The following is an 18,559-nucleotide window of genomic DNA, read 5'->3' on the forward strand; positions in this document are numbered from 1 at the left end:
CTCCTGCATTCATTTCCATCCCTTTGGGCTGAAGAATTAGTTGTCACTGCTGGATGAGTGCCTAAAAGGGAACATCTACTCACCTTAAGGTCTGAGATCTCCTCAGTTGCTCAACCAGGCAAGCTTTACAGAAGGTCTTCAAGCCCACACTTGTCTTCTTAAATGACAAGGTACGTGATGACTGGAGCAAAGCTGCAGTTGTGCAGTGTGGATAACAGCAGTGGAAGCCCCCAAACAAAGCTGAGTGGAGCAAAGCAGATAGAGGGAATTGGTGTAAGGAAGCCTTGAAAGGAGGGGAGAGTAGCGTATCTAGAACATAACAGGCGGAGAGTAGTTTCAGGAAGAAAACTGAGTGGGAGAAAAAGACAAAGGGAATACTGTGGGGTGAGGAGGTAGTCTGTATGGAATGTGGAGGATCCAAGATAGAGGTTGTAGGTGGAAGCAGTAGCAACGAAGGGAGCGTTCTGCTCACCTACTGTTTCTAAAGTTAGCTGTTCTCTAAGATAAGCCGCTCGTGTGTCATCTGATAGATAGATTGATGCTCTCCATTTGTGGGTTCCTTGTCTTTGGAAGACCAGCAGGACTTCAAGAAAATTTCTGCCTTTCCTTTTTTGATTTTAAGTTACAAAGATGGCAGAGAGAAGCAGTGGAGGTACATGCTTGGCATCTCTCAGGACACACGTGTCTGTTTTTGTAGTTTTCGATACTTTAATTGTTTGGATGTGCTGCTGTATGCCACATTTTTTGCATGGGATCTTACTTCTGCTTGTCATCTTTTTTCAATATCTCAGTTTGAAGAAGGAAAACATTGTTTCTAAGTCTTCAGTTGTGATCTAGCCTTAGCTTCCACATCAGACTGTTTTTTTTAATTATTTTTTTTTTTCTTGTTAAGCGAAGGGGCCAGGACCAGGGCATTCAATACAATATAGATTTCTAGCTGGGCTGACCAGGTGACTGAGAAGGTTTAGCTGCCAGAGAATGATCCATGGGACTGCAAATAGCGTGAGTGGAGGTGCAGAACAGACAGGACAGAAAGGAAGATGTGTAGATGGCAAAAGTAGTGCATGTAAACTGGCTCTGACTAGAGACTGTGTGAAAATAAGTATCTGATGGCTGGTGGAGCTGGACTTCAGAATATCCTAAAAACAGCACTAGCGCAAAAGCAATTGCATTTTGATCAGTCTATGGAAATAATTACCACGTGCAGTTGCTGATAGATGGATAAGACATTCAGATCCAGAGACTCCTTCTGATCTTGGTTCCTAATAAAGAGAACTCAACGGCAGCTTATCTTCAGTTCAATTGTCTGTCATTAGTGTATGTCTCTTTCCTTTGAGCTCTGAAGAAAACCTTCATTTTTTTCTTCTATGACATTGTGCTATTATTGATGACTAGCGTGGAAATTTTGGCCAGCGTTGGAAATCTTAAGTAGATACGATTGTGTTCCCCTATTTCCATTCTGGACAATTTGCAGATCTGCTGGGCTGTTATGCCGGGTAGCTGATACTTTTTAAAAGCTGATTTATTGAATGTCAAGTGTAAGTTAACTTACAGCTAAAGAGGAAACTTTACTTAGTAGCAACCAGTTCCCTGCTTTGAGAAATACCACGTTAAACCCGATGTTTTTCTTAGGTTCCTTTCCTTGCCATGTGAGAAAGGTTGATTTTGCTGGTCATAGAGTTGGGGTTGAGTTTTAATTGTCGAACTCTTTTCTAGCTAGTATGTACAGCACTTGGGTGCTGAAAGGTGCTATATATGTTGTTGTTGTCAAGCATGTATAAGCTATGCCAAAAGAATTTTCGTGAGTCATTTAAGCTTTTTATTTAAAAATACCTCATTTCTTCAACTCCTCCCACCTCAAAATTAGTAATGCTTGAGCAATTCACTCCGAGCTTAGGGGGGGGTGCAGGTAACTTCTTTGCAGTTGCTATGGTTTGCTTTAAGCAAAAGTCATGTTTAAAGAAACAGAAAAGCAGTTCTAATGTAGACTTATAATAGGAAGAGGTAGATAATTTAAAAATATATAGTAGTGAATAATGGAGAGATAACTATTTATCAGGGCAATTGAATATGAAGTTGGATTACAAATGAGATTTTCTATTAGAAAGCACTGAAGATAGGTTCCCAAATTATTGTAACATACAGGCTACAGCTTCTTGTCTCGTAGCTTGGTTATTTTTGACAGGTGCTGAATGTACTCTTTAAATGGAGGTGCTTCAAGTGTGTGGCATCATCAAGCAGTTAATTTTTATCCATTTTTATTTGGATTGTCAAAGCAGACTTTTGCAGTGCTACTGGGCAAAATATAATTTTATTCTTTGTGTGGACTCCTTGGATCTTTTTATCAGTTTCTGTATTTATAATGTGGGAATAATATGCTGAACTTTTTTGGGGGGAATACTCAAGAGGTGAAAGGTTCCTCTGGAACATATTAAAGTAAAGAATATTTTGGAGGTTGAAAGTAACCCTTTCAGTATGTATAACGCACTTGTCTTTGTGTAGTGTATGTTTAAGTTGGTGTTGTTTAGTCACTTGTATCTTGCTTTGGTAGTTCTGTTGACATATTGATTACTAATAGTGCTTATTACCTATGGCATTTCTGGTTCTCCAGCAATTGATAGTCTGCTTCAACGCTCTGATCTGTGTTGCTGAACAGATTGGAAATCAGGTACTGTTGCATCTCCCCATCATCTCTAATTCTGCCATCACTGTAACATTCTGCAGCAGCTACCTGACAAGGGAAGCTTGTCTTGAAGCTTTTGTTGGAGACAAGATTCATGTACTGTTTAGTGCACTGGTAAATTGTCTGATCACTAGGTGCTATGAGAGTTTGACAGAGTATAGAGCTGCTTGGTCAGTTAGAAAATTACTTAAGATTGTTTGTTTGAATAAAAGACCTAAAATTTGACCTTCTTCCAAACATGCAAAATGTCTTATGTGGCTTTGAAAATACTACCAAGGCTGAAGATCCAAGGACAGTGTCTTCCGAATGTGGGTGACCTCTTAGTGGAGTTCAGAGGAAGCAGTTATTTAACCAATGCCCTTCTCCAGCTGATGATACAGATGATGCTACTGTGGTAATTTCTGTGCAATTAGGAATTCCATAGATATAGGAACAAAGAAATGTTTTCAAGCTGGGAAGGATGACACAAGCGTAAAAGAATGTCTCTTCAGCACAACATCTTCAAAGGTTATAATAAAGGTCATGCATAGGGGTAGGGTGGAAGGAACAGGAGGTTGTGTGTTGATCATAAAATCCTTTCATAAAGTGAGATCTACGGTGAGAACAAAGGCCTGTTTGTTAACTGGTTCTACTTGAAGCATTCTGTTTTGGGAAGAGAAAGAAATCGTTATGTGAGGCTTGACCTTTCAAACACCTTCCAGCAAAAATGCTTTCTGACTTCACTCTGCTGCTTGTAAATTCTAAAGAGGACTGCAGAACAAATGCTGGAGTTTTAGCTCCTTTGTGTCTCTACTTAGTGCAAGCTTTACCTGATGCTCACCCTCTAATTTCACCATGCCTTATGGCTGTGGGAGGTTGGTCCAACCTTTTGAAGCTACATACCAGCATCTACATCTCCTAGGCACCTGTACTGTGCTGGAGACCTTGGAGAAGGTTGGAGAAACTGGGTAGAATGGCACAGGGGAGGGAAGTTGGAGTAGAAGGAGGAATGAAGACACTCTTACGTGGCTTTTTCAGAGGGCTGGAGAGGCTGGGAAGTGTTACTGGATAGAAACCTTGGGGTAGACATCATCATGTGAATCTTCAGTATTTTTAACTTTCAGGGATGGGACTAAATATCCTTCTCCTATTCTCTTATTTGAATGTCTTCCTGGGACCTTACTTTGGCATGGCAAACAGAGAATGAAAGCTAGTGTCTAGCTAAGGTGTGTAGCCTGCTTTATTTGTCAGTGCTTCTTAATTTATTGTAGACTTGAAGAAAGGATGTTTTCTTATCAGGATGATGTCTAGCCTGTTTCAGCCGTGCTTGTGACTTCTTTCTTTGCCAAGAAAGACATGAGCAGGATTTCATAGGTCTTCTATTAACATCCTGAGGGCAGATGTTAGTCGTGGGACTGCAAAAGTGACGTTTGCTGAGCGCTGGCCCCTGGCATGTGTGGCAGCAGTTTTATGCTCTGTGTGCTTGGTTTGGATGCAGGCTGCTGGGATTCCTGATTGATGGGTAGCAGCTCCCTGGGGCAGATTGGGCACTTTCTGCAGAGTTCAGGTGATGGAGCACCTGAACGGATGAATTTGTTGGTTTATAAAAATGGACTTGTAGATTTGTATAAGTTGTGTTATTTTCCTCTCTGCTATTAATTGATTTTACTGGTATTTAGCATTATTTACTTAACTAGTCCTGTTAGAATTTAGGAAAGGATGGAAACTGAAAGATCATCTTATAAAAGAAATGTTGTCTGTAGCTATGATGAATATTGAGGGTTGATATCGATTTATTTTTTTTAAATTTACTTCTGTAGCTCCATGTTATCCCAAAGAAAATCCCTGTCCCATCTTACAAAGCGAACTATAAGCAGATGATGTATGATATTCAGAAGAAAGACTACAAATGCTCTTCTCACCTGGTTGGCCAATTTCATATTAACCTTTCCACGTCACCTTTTTCAACCAAAACTAGAATTCTTCTGTGGTAACAGCATTTCACATTTGGTTAAGTACAGGTGTAAGAAATGCAAATAAATAAAAATAAGTGGCTTTCTTATAAAATAATATTCTGAATTCCCTATGTGCAGCATTTTTTAGGAAGTATCTCCTTTCACTTATGTATTTGTTAGTGTACTTTTACTTAATTGTAGCGACTATCACTTTCTATTAATATATTTTAACACTATCAGTAAGGAGTTTGACTCCAGTTACTGATGGAAGCTAATAATCAAAATCTGATGTTATTTTTTTTGTGGTTCACCTGGTGAGATCAGGATGGAAATTCTTCATCAACAGAGCCTTGCTCTGCTCAGATGTGCACAAAGGAAGTTCAGGCATTTCAGTGGCCATCTGGCAACCTTTTCGTCATACTGCTTGGCAGGTCTCATCTGGATACGTTGCTCTGTGCTGCAATGTATTTATTTAAGTAAAGCCAGCTAACACCAAAGAATTGGGTTGTGCATCCCTAAGAGTTTGTAGATCATGGTGACCTAGTAGAGTGTGATAATCTCTTGGGGGAAACAGTCTTACTGATGATAGAAAGGTTACAGCAAAGCTGTTTACAGCCATTTCTTCTGTGCGGAGGGGTTGCAGCACTCCAAATGCGGTGACTTATCCCCATGCCCTTTTTGTTTCCAAGAAGCAACACTTCTAGGTCCCTTACTTTGTTGTCTTCCCATGTCCCTGCTCAGTGTTTCTGCTCTTTCTCATGCTCATCCTTTCTAAACAGGCTCTGATTTTAGACCCTGTGCAAAAATGTGCAATCTTAACTCCCAAGACTACTGTTTAATTAAGTGTGAACCTGCACCATCGGCTGGAGTAGAATTAAGCTCAATCCCTCCCTTTCCTCTAAAGAGGAACGTGTAGCTTGCAGGTGTTTGCTTTTTAATTATTTCACAGTTTTTATTTAACTTTTTAAGAAAAAGACACATTGCTCATCTGAGTTTCAGCTGAAGTTAGAAGATGCCATTTCTCTGCTACTACTTGCTGGAATGCTATCAAGCAGCATTGCTCTGGCAGCAGCAATCAGCATTTCCATTAAGCTTGCAATTTGCACACCGTTGGCTGTAGTTAGGTGGGAACAGTGAGTACCAGGAACGGGGGCTATGTAAGGTAAGTAAAGGGTTGGAAATGAAGTGGCTTACTCGGCTGATCCCGGGAGCCATGGGTTATGCCAGCATGCACCCTTGCCCTTGCCGTGCTGTTCTTCCTGATGAAGAATAAGGCTGCTTTCATGCTTATACCCTGAAATTCGTGGGGAAAAGAGGGAACAGCTGTAGATCTCCAAGATGCTGGCAGCGGGGGGCCTGCCAATAATAAGCTGCTGTCTGCTGCAGAGCTTTGGTGGCCGGGAGCAGGAATGCGGCAAGCAGGGAGGCAGCGGTGGCAGCAGCCCTCCAGCCAGGTGGCCGTTCCCCCTGCAAGCAGGTTTCTTCCTCCTTATCAGAGCAAAGGAGAGGAGCTGAAGCATGTTAAATAGCGATGCTGACAAAGCTTGTATTGCTTCCCCTGCCCTCCTGAGAGAGGGGACTGCGGCGACGGTGCAGCAGCTCTGGTTTCCAGCACTTTGGCTGACTGACGGGAAGCAGCAAGCGCCGTGTCCCTGAGTAATTGGTTAGCGTGTCCAGGGACGCCGGGATAGCTCGTGCCTCAGGGGGTTCTGGTGCATTAGTTTGTAATAGCAATGGAGCTATTTCTTGGACACGTTTCGTGTTCCTACTGCTCTATCTGGAAACTACCTCTGGTTCTTTGCTGTCAAAACCTATCTGTAGACATTCGTCTCCTGCTGGGTTTGTTTTGATCACCGTTCAGCCGAGTGGTTGCCCATGCTAAACACAGCCAGATCTGCTCCTTCCTAACGCTCAGGTCATTGCTGGGTAACGCATTCGAGCCTTTTGCTTCCCTACCTCTGAATTTCTCATCAGGTATGGCATTTATTACAGGTGATTACTCTATTCCAGGGTCTCTTTTCCTCCTTGTAACAGCACAGTGAAACCAGTGGGGATATGTGGTTATCCCAGCTTGGCTCTTATCATCTCCCGCCTGGAATAGGAGACTGGACTGGGCTGTGGTTATGGTATTGTCAAGTCATGCGAGTCTGTTATTTCCCCACCCCGTGCAGTAGTTTCCCTAACACGTGAAGGGAGTCATGCTGAATTTTAGAGTCTGGAAGAGCGTTTGAGAAAGCATTGTTTGGCACGTTATTCTTCAACAGGTAATTGATGTTGGCCACTGTTAGAGACAGAATACTGTGTTTAGGTGGGCCTTTGCTCTGACCTGGTACAGCCGGTGCTGTTCTTGTTAGCTCCCTGATGTAGAGCTGCTCAGATGCCAGGGGACAGATCTGTGTTCAGAAACAGCAACCAGCTTCTGGGGGATCTCTGCTTCCCAGAGCCTGATCCCTCTCTTCCAGGAACAAGGAAGAGAAGCAGAGGTATGGCTGGTGGTTACAGGTCATATTGCTGCCTTCAGCAGCCCAGCTCAGGTAATTCCTTTTTTGCTGAAGACTGAAGCCAGCTGTCTCCACTTTGGGTGCTGCAGCAGACAGAACAGTGCTGTTTCCTATCTAAAGCTGGAGCAGTTGAAGCACACAAAGACTTGAAGTGCTGCTTCCAGAGAAACTGAATTCAGTTTCTTCCTAGTCCCAGCCTAGCGCACTAATTTTTCCCAGGTCTGGTATGCCATGTGCTACTGTGAGTGGGATGGACCTTGCCTTGAGAATGTGTTTAAGTGAACAGGCTGCCTGTAAGGAGTCCAGGAGGGTTACTGTGCTGCTGAAGTGCTTGTTGGCTCAGGATTTCTGCGTGGCAGGGAGGCATTGCCTCATTGTCATTATCAGCTGCCCTGTAGTGCCGTGTGGGTGGAGATCATCTGAAGGGGGATGCCAGTTGAGATGCTGAAAGCAGGGCACTGAGCATATTGATGATACAGTGATAACCTCCAGGGGGAATTGGGAAATCACTGTTCTTCCCAGTGTGTTCTGAGAGTCTGAGGGTAGAAAACCAGAGGATATTAGTAGAGCACAGGATCCTTGTTAATTGATCTTACACTGTAGCTTCTGGGGAGCCCTCACATCTTTTTTCCCCCTCCTTTGTTCCTTTGTTGAAGGCCATTATATGCACCATTAGAAAATTTTTTGACCTGCGAGCACAGCAGATGCGGCGACAGAGGCTTCCATACTGTGCTCAACTCATCCAAGATCTCATTGATGTGTGTCTCAGGGCTGTTCTCTTCTGCTCTGTTGTGCAATAGCACATCAGAGCCTTCTGATGCTTGTGGCAGAGTCTGTGCTACATTCTGACTTGCCCAAGGGACGGTGTTACTTCTCTTCCTTTCCCTTTTTTCTACTTAACCTACCCCCATGCTCCTGTTCCGCTACACGTGAGCCAAAGGCTGAACACAGACACTGAATAGAACAAAAACTGTCTGAATGCCAGATGTGCCAAGCCTGAATTTACTTCTGTTTGAAACAAGGCTTACAGGGAAAAGAGGTAAGTCTACAATGGGAGGAGGAATATAGGGGAGGAGGAGGGAAAAACGGAGTGCAGCTGTCCAGACCTGGAATTGCCTTTTTCGTGGTAGAAGAGAGGAAGAGAAGCTGGCTGCCCACAGCCTCCTTACAGCAGATTAGCTTGCAAATGGCTGAGCAGGAGTACTCGCTCCTCAGCACAGACTGGCCACAAGAGCAGATAAGGAAAAAATGTCAATATTCAAAAGCAGCTGCATGATGGAGGAGCTAAGAACCTCTTTCAGTGCAGCCATTTCAGTTTAAAAAGCTGGGAAGGTATCTGTAAAAGCTGACAATCTAATTTTGTTCCCCTCCTTTGGCTATAATAATCCTTGGGAGCGAAAATTGCCTAAAACCTGGTTTGGATGAGTTGCACCACTGTCACATACAGCCAGTCATATGGCTTCATGCCCAATTTAAGTGTCCACTTAGTGTGCTTATCTACTTGGCTTTGAGGCTGCAAATATAGGTGTTCAAGGCTCTGTTCTCTGCTTGTCAAGTTGTGAAGTGTAGTCAGTATGCTCAGCTAAGGGCACAAAATGAGGAGCTCACATACAAATGCTGATTGCTGCTAGTTTGCTTCAGTTACAGCCTCCTGTTTCTGTTGCTAAAGAAGTTCCGGTGATACTTATTGCAATGTGAAATTATGGATTTTGAGGCTTACTGTAGTGGGTGTATTGTATCCTGGTGAGGGATGCCAAAAACAGGTATCTTTAGAAAAAAAAAAAAATACTCTAGAGTGTATTGCAGAAAAACAAGTGCTGTTTTTCAGTTCATATTGAATCAGTTCTCTTGCCCAAACCATCCATCACTGTTAAATCCTGGGACAGAAATTTGGATAACGTGGCTGTGGCGAAGCAAGGACTATAGTTCTGTCTGTCTGCACAGCTGAGAAATTGAAACTGCTGCTCCACTGGGAGCAAACATGGATAATTTCATGGCTAGTGTAAGAGGGCAGCCTGCAGATTGGGTATGAGAGGAAAACAGTTTATTGCAGTAGGGAAGAAGTGACACATCTGCTTTGGCTCCAGGTTGCTCAGGAACAGCGGTAACAGTGCCCTGTCGAAGCTCGGGGATGGGTGGATGTTCAGCCAGCTGGACCTTTGCTCTCAGGATTTATTTGGTGTGTGTAATTGTCACTGAAGGGCACTCGGCATCTGAAGCTGGGTCTCAGAGCTGTTAATCCCGAAAACTTCAGGGCATAGCTGCCCTCATTTTCAATGCAGGTCTGCCTTACAAGCAGAGGCTACAAAGGTAGTCATGGATTTAGACTCATATCCACAGTGTTGCTGTGCCTTTCTTTGAGCAAACTGAACAGAGGCTGGTGCAGAATGTGCTGGCAGAGAAGGAGGTTGGTCGTTCTCTGAGCATTGGTGCAGGTAAGAGCACTACAGCTTGTGGGGTTCCCAAACTGCTGGGTATTAGTCTGTGCAGTGCACACAGTTACTGTAAACCTGGAGGACCAGCTCTGAGCCCAGCACTGAGTTCCTTTTTCATGTGAGGCGTCCCTGTCCTACTTTTTAGGAAGTAACAACACAGGTAAGTTGTGAGTTGATGCTGTGCAATTTAAGTACAAAGGTGGATTTCAAGCAGCAGTAATATCTTGTCTTTCAAACTGAAGCAGGAAAATTAAACACAAGCAAACTTATTACAGCAGATGTTGGGGTAGAGCACAGCAGCGGGTCTTTATATTGATGACAACATTTAAATAATAAAAAAAAAAGAGCAATGCAAGTGCTTCAGGGAGGTGTCTGAGGTACACTGCAATGGACAATTGTGGGGTGCTTGCCCCTGTCAGTCAGTATTTGTGCTCTAGATAGTGATGGTTAGGCTCTGTCTTTTAAAAATAATGTCTTCTCACTGCTAGCAGCTTCCGTGTTCATGGTGTCTGGATGTTCAGCGCCTTCTCTTCACGCTGTGCGACCACCTGCTGCCAAAGGCTTTTCAACAGGGTTCTGCTGGAAATGTGAGAGGCGATGGTACAAAAACACGAGGCTTCGTGCCATTTATTGTGGAAAAAACAGAGCTCTGCTGCTCTGCCTTCAGAAACCCCAACTGCAAGTAGCTGAACAGCAGCGCAGGGGCAGGAGAAGTGGTTATATGGAGTCTTGTGGCTTGGAAAAGAGGTAACATCATGCTTATAAGCATTAACTAGAGGAATGGCTAACAAGCTGCTGTGGCAGAGATGCAGGGCAGCTGTCTTCAGTCCAAAGCACTGGCTGCGGGAGACTGTACTTTTTGCTGTTGGAGGCTTGGTTACCTTGGAAACCTGTTTTTAGCTGGATTTCTGCTCCAGTGGAGAGCCAATCTGTACCTGCTACTTCTTTGTTTTGAAATGGCTGTTTTGCGGAAAAAATACCTGACAGGAGAGTTTCCAGAGCTGGAATCCAGGCTCTGATTTCACTCTGATTTTGGTCCCAGGTGTTTGAGTGTCTGATGATGAGATGCTGATGGTATTAGGAGTTTTGTGGTGGGACTGAAAAGTTATCAGTATTACTGCTCCACAAAGTTGTCGTCTGTCATGGAAGGGGGGGAGGCTGCTGCTGCTACTTAATTCCTGGAATAGACTTGCAAGAAAAGTCACTTGCCCATCTGGAGTTTGCAGAGAACTTTGTTCAGTCTGGTTTGTAATTGAACATCAAGCCACCCGCTGGTAGATTGGAATAAACTGAAGTAACTGCTGTCTGCCATGAGTAAATATCCTCCCAAGGACTGTAGACTTCTCTTTTTAGGGCCATATGTAAACTTTTGATCTTCCTTGTGAATCTCTAGTATCGGAAGGCAGTGGCTGCAGGTCTGTATTCATAGTCTCTGAAAGTTTAATTCCAGAATTTATGAGTCTCTTCACATCTGCTTTTTTACTGTAGGCTTTCTGTTTTTATCTTTTTGGAGTACCCTGTAGTCCTGAAGGAAGGGCGAGGGAAGGATTTGAGTTTTGCCCTTACGTCATTCTTGTTCCCTGTACTTTATCTACTCCTGTTTCATAGCCTGTACCTTTTGGGCTGAGTTGAATGATCCATTTTCTATTTGCAGTGGGGTTCTTCCAAACTAAAGCTGGTTTTCTTGCAGGCTTACTGACTAGTATGTGTTAGTTGAGTAGATAATGATAGTGTTTGAAGGTGGCAGTAATTACTTCAGTTCATATTACGTAGAAATCTGAAGTCATATTTAAACTTTATAAATTCATGGACAATTTGTTTTGCCTGTTCAAATGGCATATCTCAAATCTTCCATTTGGTACTGGGTGGTAACTGCTTAAGTGTCTCACTGACCAGGTTTCTCTCTAGCATCTAGAACTTGTGGAATGTGGTTTCTAACAGTCTAGAGCCTCACAAGTCGTGGTGAATTTTGAGAATCCAAGTATTCCTGGTTGTTTGTCTGGAAATAGCTCCGGATTAGTACACCGGAGATAGCTGTCCCTAGGCTTCTCTTGGGACTGTTGAGCTATTGTGTGTTTTTCTTTTTCTTTCATTTTTTTTGTTTTCCCAATGTTCTTTCCTGGCTGCACCAAACCATGAGCAGCAGTATGTTTTGTGGAAGTGCTGCCACAAACTGGGGAGAAAAGGAACAGGTTAACAAATTCTAGTTTCACCTGTAAGAAATCAGTAGATGCAGCTAGCAATTAGCAGGTAATCAAGAACCTTTTAAAACGTCTTTAATTTAGTGTTCCAGCTTGACTTTGTAGGCCATCTATTTCAGTTTTTTAAAATCTTGAAACCTGTTGACTTCAGAGCAGAGAGTATGTTAAGAATCTGTTCTAGGCAGGTGTCAGCTTTAGTCCTGAGCAGGTATCCTGCAGAAGAAAATAGCTTTCTTCTTTTAAAAAAACAAAAAATAAATCCAGAACTTGAAGCAACAAGGTAAAGAAATTTCCATTTCATTCAAGTGTATAGAATGCAATTGCTTATTGTAAAGTCTGTGTGATTAAAGCTTTTTTAGCCAACCTTTTTGTTAATTCCCACTATCACTAACAGATACTGGGTGGTTACAGCAGAAGCCTTTGTTTTCTTTCTCAAGACAAGCGTGAACCAGATCTGTAGTCTTTACTGCACAGCCCTAGATAACTGACACAATAAAGTAGTACATCCTTCCTTGTACCATTGCAGCAGCAGTGACACAGAGCTACAGAAAAGCTATGCTGAGTTTTTTGTTTTTTCATCTTTTTATTTTTTTTAAACTGTACATATCAACAGGAGTGACAGTTTGGGGCTGACTGCATACATCATGTTGGTGATGTATGAAGCAGAAAGGAGACAGTTGGATTCTCCAGCTCCAAGGCTCATTTGAAGGTCTGGCAGGTAGAAAAAAAAAAAAACAAAAACAAAAAACAAAAAACACACACACAAAAAAAACCTGGACCATCTAAGCTAACAAGTGACTTAACCTTGAGCCGGTGTGAACTTGATTTGGAAGTCAGTGAAGGAGAATAAATGTGGGAATTGATATATTTCTGAGAAGTATGCAGCTGTCATTTAAGTTAGTTGATATTGGATAATGAAAATGCATATATATTTAAGTGACTTGTTGAGAATGGCTTTGCTTTTAGTTTTATTCAAAAAAAATAAATGTGTTTTCTCCTAGCTTTGATCAACTTGTTGAAGTTTCTCATGTCTAATGAGACAGTGCTGCTGGCCAAACACAACATCTTCACCCTTGCTCTTATGGTGAGTACAGACAAATCAAATCCTCTTCTTTTAAACAAGTTAATTAAATTTGAATGAATTTTAGGAAAGAATTCATAATTTCTTCCTGGGTAAGGAGGTATCAGGACAAGGCAACTAAGCTGAGGAACATCACTGTGGCTGATTTTGCCAGATATTTGGAAAATGGGGAGTTTGGAGTCACTGTATGGTCTCATTGAAATAAACAAGCTTGTGTGAGGAAAGACTTAGCTTAATTTTCCGGATTTGGTAATATTTTTTCTTGTTGTATGGTCCTTTGTATACAAAATACTAGAAAGCTGTTTTTCTGGACCTAGATATGATATTTAATCTGCTTGTCTGTCTCTTCTGTACTGTAATGAAGACAACAGAACAATGAGCTAATGCAATACTGGGTAACGGAAACAAGAGCTGTTTCTTTGAAGGTTTTGAACATAGCTTGTATTCTCTTGCAGTCTAGCTTCGTGTAAATATTCATGTTGTAACTTCTTTTCACCTCTTTGTATAGGTTGTGAACCTATTCAACATGTTTATCACTTATGGAGACACCTTTCTCCCCACGCCCAGCAGCTATGATGAGCTGTACTATGAAATCATTCGGATGCACCAGAATTTTGACAACCTTTATTCTATGGGTGAGTACCTCCTGACTGGTCAGGAATGAATTCTAACCATGAGTAGAAGTGAGGATGGTGGTGGGTGTTTGTCAGGTGTTCTTTGTCCACCTGCTGCCGATGCCTGTCTCCTTGATTGGACATGTTTTGTGTTGATATATTTGGTAAATTAGGAATTGAGAGAGAGAAACTTGTTAAAGCAATACATATTTTTAGTCAGAAGAAAATAAGAGCAGACCCATTGCCTCTCTAACAGCCAGTTGCTGTGATTTGAAGTGGCCAATTGTGCCAACAAATTTATGTGGTATTACACATTTCATGCATTTTTGTTTGGTCCATCAATTTGTAGTTTGCATCCATCACATTTAAGAGTCAAGGTCAGTACATGCTGCAGAACTAGCCAGCACAGAGAAGCACTCAGTGCAAACAAGAGTTTGGAAAAGAATTTGAGGAACTTTTATAACAGGAAGCTTGCTGTGCTAGACAAATCACATCTAGAGTAGTCATTGCCAAAACAAACCAAGAGAACAGCCCTCGCAAACCTGCTTGCAATGACAAGCAAATCACTGGACTGAAGAATGTGCCTACTGGCAAAATAGGGAGAAGCTGCCATCCTTCAGAGAGAGAGAGACGTGCTGGAGTGCTACCAAGTGAAACCCAGCAGGGAAAAGAGGAACAAAGGAGAGCAAAGAATGCATGGAGGCAAAATCAGACTGTGTATACACAGGAGCCTGTAGCTAGGGGTAGCTGCAGCAAAGAGTGGTGCAGTGCCTACATGCTTGAAGCTGTGAAGAAAAGAATGAAGCTGTGTTTTTTGCTTGCTTTGTTCTAGAAGGACCTTTATTCCATTCACTCCCTGCTCCCTTCTCAGTTTGATCGTCCATCAAACAACAGGAGTTAATATAAGCATTTAAGGGGAGCTAGGGGCTGTGGGACAGAGACAGTTGGCCACAACACTCTGCTGACATGGGAGGGAGTTATCCTCAACAAAATAAAAGGAGCCAAATACTCCCTGTAATTGCAAGTGAAAATGAATCGCCCTTTTTGTATAAACTTCCTACAGTTTTCATCTGTTATATAAGGGATCAGTTGGTCAATTTTGCTCTCTGAGCTCAAAAGATTTTTTGCTAACCCATTTCCTACTCCCGAGAATTGCAGTTAGTAAGATGAGGTGATTTTACTAGTCAGTAATTTTTTCAAACCTCCTTCTTGTGAAAGCTGAAGGAAAGTGGATTGGATAAATAATACTCTGAAATACTTAGGCTGCGGTAGGCACATCTGACCTTTTTGAACACTTCATATATCACATGAATGTTTTCCATCCTGCTACATAGGACAAACTCATTTGAATTAATGTTGTAGAAGTCTGCAGAGAGGAAACTCTCTGAATACGTTACTTCAGATATTCAAGTACAGTACCTACAGATTGACAAAATAACATTACTCAGAACTGACTTTTTTTTTTTTTTTTTTGCCCTGCAGATGACATGTAATGGTAGCACAAGGAAGTGATAAGGCAGCACTGTCTTGAGTTGATGAAAGCCGTAACTTAGCCAGACTAAACTAACAGCCTCCTTTGGCTTTGTCAGTCCAGCTCACAGGGGTTACAGTCACCCTTCTATCCCCTAACCCTGGGACATCTGTCCCACAGATGAGAAAAAGACTTTATCCTTTAATTTTCTTGTTAATATATTGAATCTTTGTACAGTGGAAGTGGAATCTAGGTGTCTTGATGTCTTTTAAAATTTCCTGAGTCTGAGATTTATCCAGATGTTTAAGGACTAAAAGTTTTTCTTGTGCAACAATAGGCGAGAGTGTGCAGCCACTGCGCTTATGGATTCACTTGTAGCATCCATATTTCTAGTTGATCGTAAATACAATATGGATGAAGTGCTATTGCTTCACTTCCAAGTCTAAGGCAGACTCTTATTGTAGAGTGCAACGCTAGAAAACCCTGTATATACAAATTCATAGTAATTTTGCTTTTGTTCAGGCAAAACAGAAAAATAATCCAAACATTTGCTACTGTTTCATTGTTTTAGTCCTTAGCAAGAGATGTTCAGGTAACTGCCACCATAGAAACGCTACAGATTCTGACCTAGATAAATATTTTGGGTGCTCTGGCAGGAGAAAAAAAAAAAAAGATTCCCTAGAAGTTCTTCCTATTGCTGAATGTTTTCAGATCTGCTCCCAAGTCTGTCAGAGACCATCTGTGCAACGGAGCAACACACTCATTCCTACAGGGAGTGTTTTTCCCTAGGCTGGTGTGTAATCCCTCTCTGCAGTTCCAGATAAACAGGGAGGTAAGGGATCCATCACTGCTGGGTTAGATTTGTATCACAGGATGTAGTGCTGTTCAGGTGGAATCTTTCATAAACAGGAGCTGCAGGACAATAGCAGCGTGTAGAATAAAAGGTTTAATAGACTTGGGATGCTGTCCCGTTTCTGAGGGAGAGCAACTTTAGTACGTGGTAATGAAATCAGTCAGGAGAATTAAGACTCTTCTCTCCCCTGTGTTTCCTGCCTCCCAGGTGTCCTGCACACCTCTTCCATGTTCCTTCATTTTCTTATACAGGCTTCAAAGAGAACTGCTTTGCATCACAGATGGTCATCCTTGAGATGTTGCTTTGTTGTGGTTTGCAGGCTGCCATCCCACCTGGGCAGACTTGTGACATTTCGGATGAGAAGACTGTCAGTTCTGTGCCAGCACTGGTAACTGTCTTTTCCTTTCAGTTCTGAGGATTTCTACCAATGCCGGTCAATGGAAGGAGCCTGCAAGCAAGGTGACCCATGCGTTAGTCAATATTAGGTAAGGAGTAAAAGTTAATGACAATTTCAGAGATTCTTGTCTTGTGTGTCTGCATTCTTATTATGACACGTTCCCATTTGTTGTATTGAACTTGGTTTTGAATTTGTTTGCTTTGTTGGGCTAAATTGCTGCTCTGAGCAGGACCCTCTGGGATAAAAGAGAGGGTCACCAGGGTTTGATTGTCCTTTTCCTAATAATTCTCTCAGCTCTTCTGTAGACTGAGTGCTTTCAAAACATACCACAAGCTGTAATGAATTAATCCTCGCAGCATCCTTGGGAGAAGTTATACAGTAGGGAACAATGCTGTGCTGGCAGGACGATTGTAGCCTAATGGATTTCTGTTGCGTGATTCTATTGCAATTCTATGAAGCTATGAAGAGGACGATAAGGCAGCTATAATAAGCAGATCCCAAGCCTCTTTTAGGATGACAAGATTTCAGTGCATGTTTGAAATTGGTTATTTAGATGTTTCAATATTCTTTTAAACTTACTCTTTCTGTTAAAGGGCAGAAGCTGTGCTCTACCTGTAAGGTTAGGGAATATCGGGGGTTGTTTTATGTTATATTCCTCCAAGGCAGCAGTAATTTCTCTTTGTGGCTTGTGAAGCCACTAGTACTGACCAAGCTGGAGGATGGGTGCTGGGACAAGTGGCTCTTAGATCTGGGTGACTGAAAAATAGAAGAATGAGAGAGAGAATTTACTGTTTATCTCTGGCTTTTAAGCAGACCATATACTGAAAAAGCATCTGCCGATTGCTACCCTGCTCATTTCCCAGGTGCTCTTTCTGAGAGGTACGGTGTCTTTCTGTGTAACAGCAAGTAGCTCAGTATTGCTAGTACTTGTCATTTTTCCTAGTACAACAGAGATTGTGTAGGGCAGACTGTCTGAGGGCATCTATCAAGTCAGCATACATCTTAGATGTCTATAAACTACCTTAGTAAGTCTGTGAGCTTAACCTCACGTCTAGTTCTGGAAGATTTGTTTTTCTCCTACCGTTATTTTTTTTTTTTTTGTAAACAGACATAAATGAATGCTTGTGGGCAGATAATGCGCTCTGAATGAAGCAGCAGAACAGATAGCTGTTGGCAAAGTAATGTCATTTCATGTGACACCGTGTCTGCCGTGGGAATTCTCTGTATAACCGGAGAGAAAAGTCTAATCTGGGAAAAGATTTAAAAAATAAATAAATAAAGCCACCAGCAACAACAACAAAAAATACAAGAGGTCATAAAGGGTTTACGCTCGCCTCTGGGTTGTGCAACCAAGATTTTGTGTCTATTCGTGTACTATTGGCTTAACAACTGTTTTTGTAAGGATCAGCATGCAACTGAGAAGAGATACCAAAAAAATGGCACTGTTACCTCTCTCTGGACAGCCTGTATCAGAGGGTGGTGCTGGCTGGAGCCTGTGGAGCCTCCAACATGTTTCTGTACTAGATTTTAAGTAGATTTTTCCTTTGTTCTGTTCAATGCTTATTTATGTTGAAATTTCATCCGGTCTTTCACAGCCTTTGAAGTTTTCGTGAATGTTTGTTTTTCTTGGTGAAATTAGACAAAGCCTAAATTAGAGATAATTCAAGGCCTAGAGAGGGATTAGGCTTTAAAGTTAGTCTGTTTGATTTATCCACTTTCCTCTCTCCTGAAGTGGAGGGGGGAGAGCTGTGTATTTAATTTGCTTGTTTTTCTTCTCATGCTAAAAAAACAAAGCAAAAAGCTTTAAAATCGAAGGGGTCTTTAACTGAGTAGATTTCAGAGCAGCTGGCTGTTGGAAGCTGGAGAAATTCCCAGGTGCTGTACTTGTGTGAGGGTGATGGAAGCATCACGCTGTCACGAGTGGGGATAGGACTAGATGCACTTTTTTTCTGTATGAAGTCAGGGGCCTGTGGTGATGTAGTATTTTTCTGAGCTGAAGACTGAATTTAGGCATTTGAAAATCTCAGTTCATGCAACAGAAAAAGACGCAAGGGGACAGTTCCTCCAGGAATACCTTGAGCCTTCCGGGGTCTGAAGCAGCAGCATCCACAGGAAGAATTAAAACCAGGGCCATATATTTTCTTCTGATGTCGGATCAGGAATGCACACTGGAGCCTCGTGCAAACATAATTGTGGCTCTCTGCACGCAATCATGGAGATGTTGCAAGCCCAAATCAGCAAGGAGAAACAGGGAGAGAGGATGCTTAAGTAGGATAAACCCTCTAGGGCTGTCAGGTTGATGGTTTTATTAGAGAAACAGTACGTTAACACGTGCCAATATTATTATAAGATGTAATTATGTTATGCATTGATAAGAACATGCTGGTTT

The 18,559-nt window shown here is 42.1% G+C and overlaps 1 protein-coding gene across 7 annotated transcripts in view; it reads left to right on the top strand.

Moving 5' to 3' along the window:
- ARMH3 (armadillo like helical domain containing 3) overlaps window positions 1–18,559 on the top strand; it is a 118,141-nt gene that overhangs the window by 37,913 nt on the left and 61,669 nt on the right. For all 7 annotated transcript variants that reach the window (XR_005266529.2, XM_038180813.2, XM_072039711.1 and 4 more), the window contains 3 exons: window positions 12,756–12,838; window positions 13,344–13,470; window positions 16,183–16,258. Coding sequence is in view for 6 of the 7 variants with exons in the window: in XM_038180813.2 (XP_038036741.1) it covers window positions 12,756–12,838; window positions 13,344–13,470; window positions 16,183–16,258 (286 nt within the window). In the remaining variant the exon portion in view is untranslated. The remainder of the gene's footprint in view (window positions 1–12,755; window positions 12,839–13,343; window positions 13,471–16,182; window positions 16,259–18,559) is intronic.

This window comes from Anas platyrhynchos, chromosome 6, assembly GCF_047663525.1.
Source record: "Anas platyrhynchos isolate ZD024472 breed Pekin duck chromosome 6, IASCAAS_PekinDuck_T2T, whole genome shotgun sequence".
In the NCBI taxonomy this organism is placed as follows: Eukaryota; Metazoa; Chordata; class Aves; order Anseriformes; family Anatidae; genus Anas; species Anas platyrhynchos.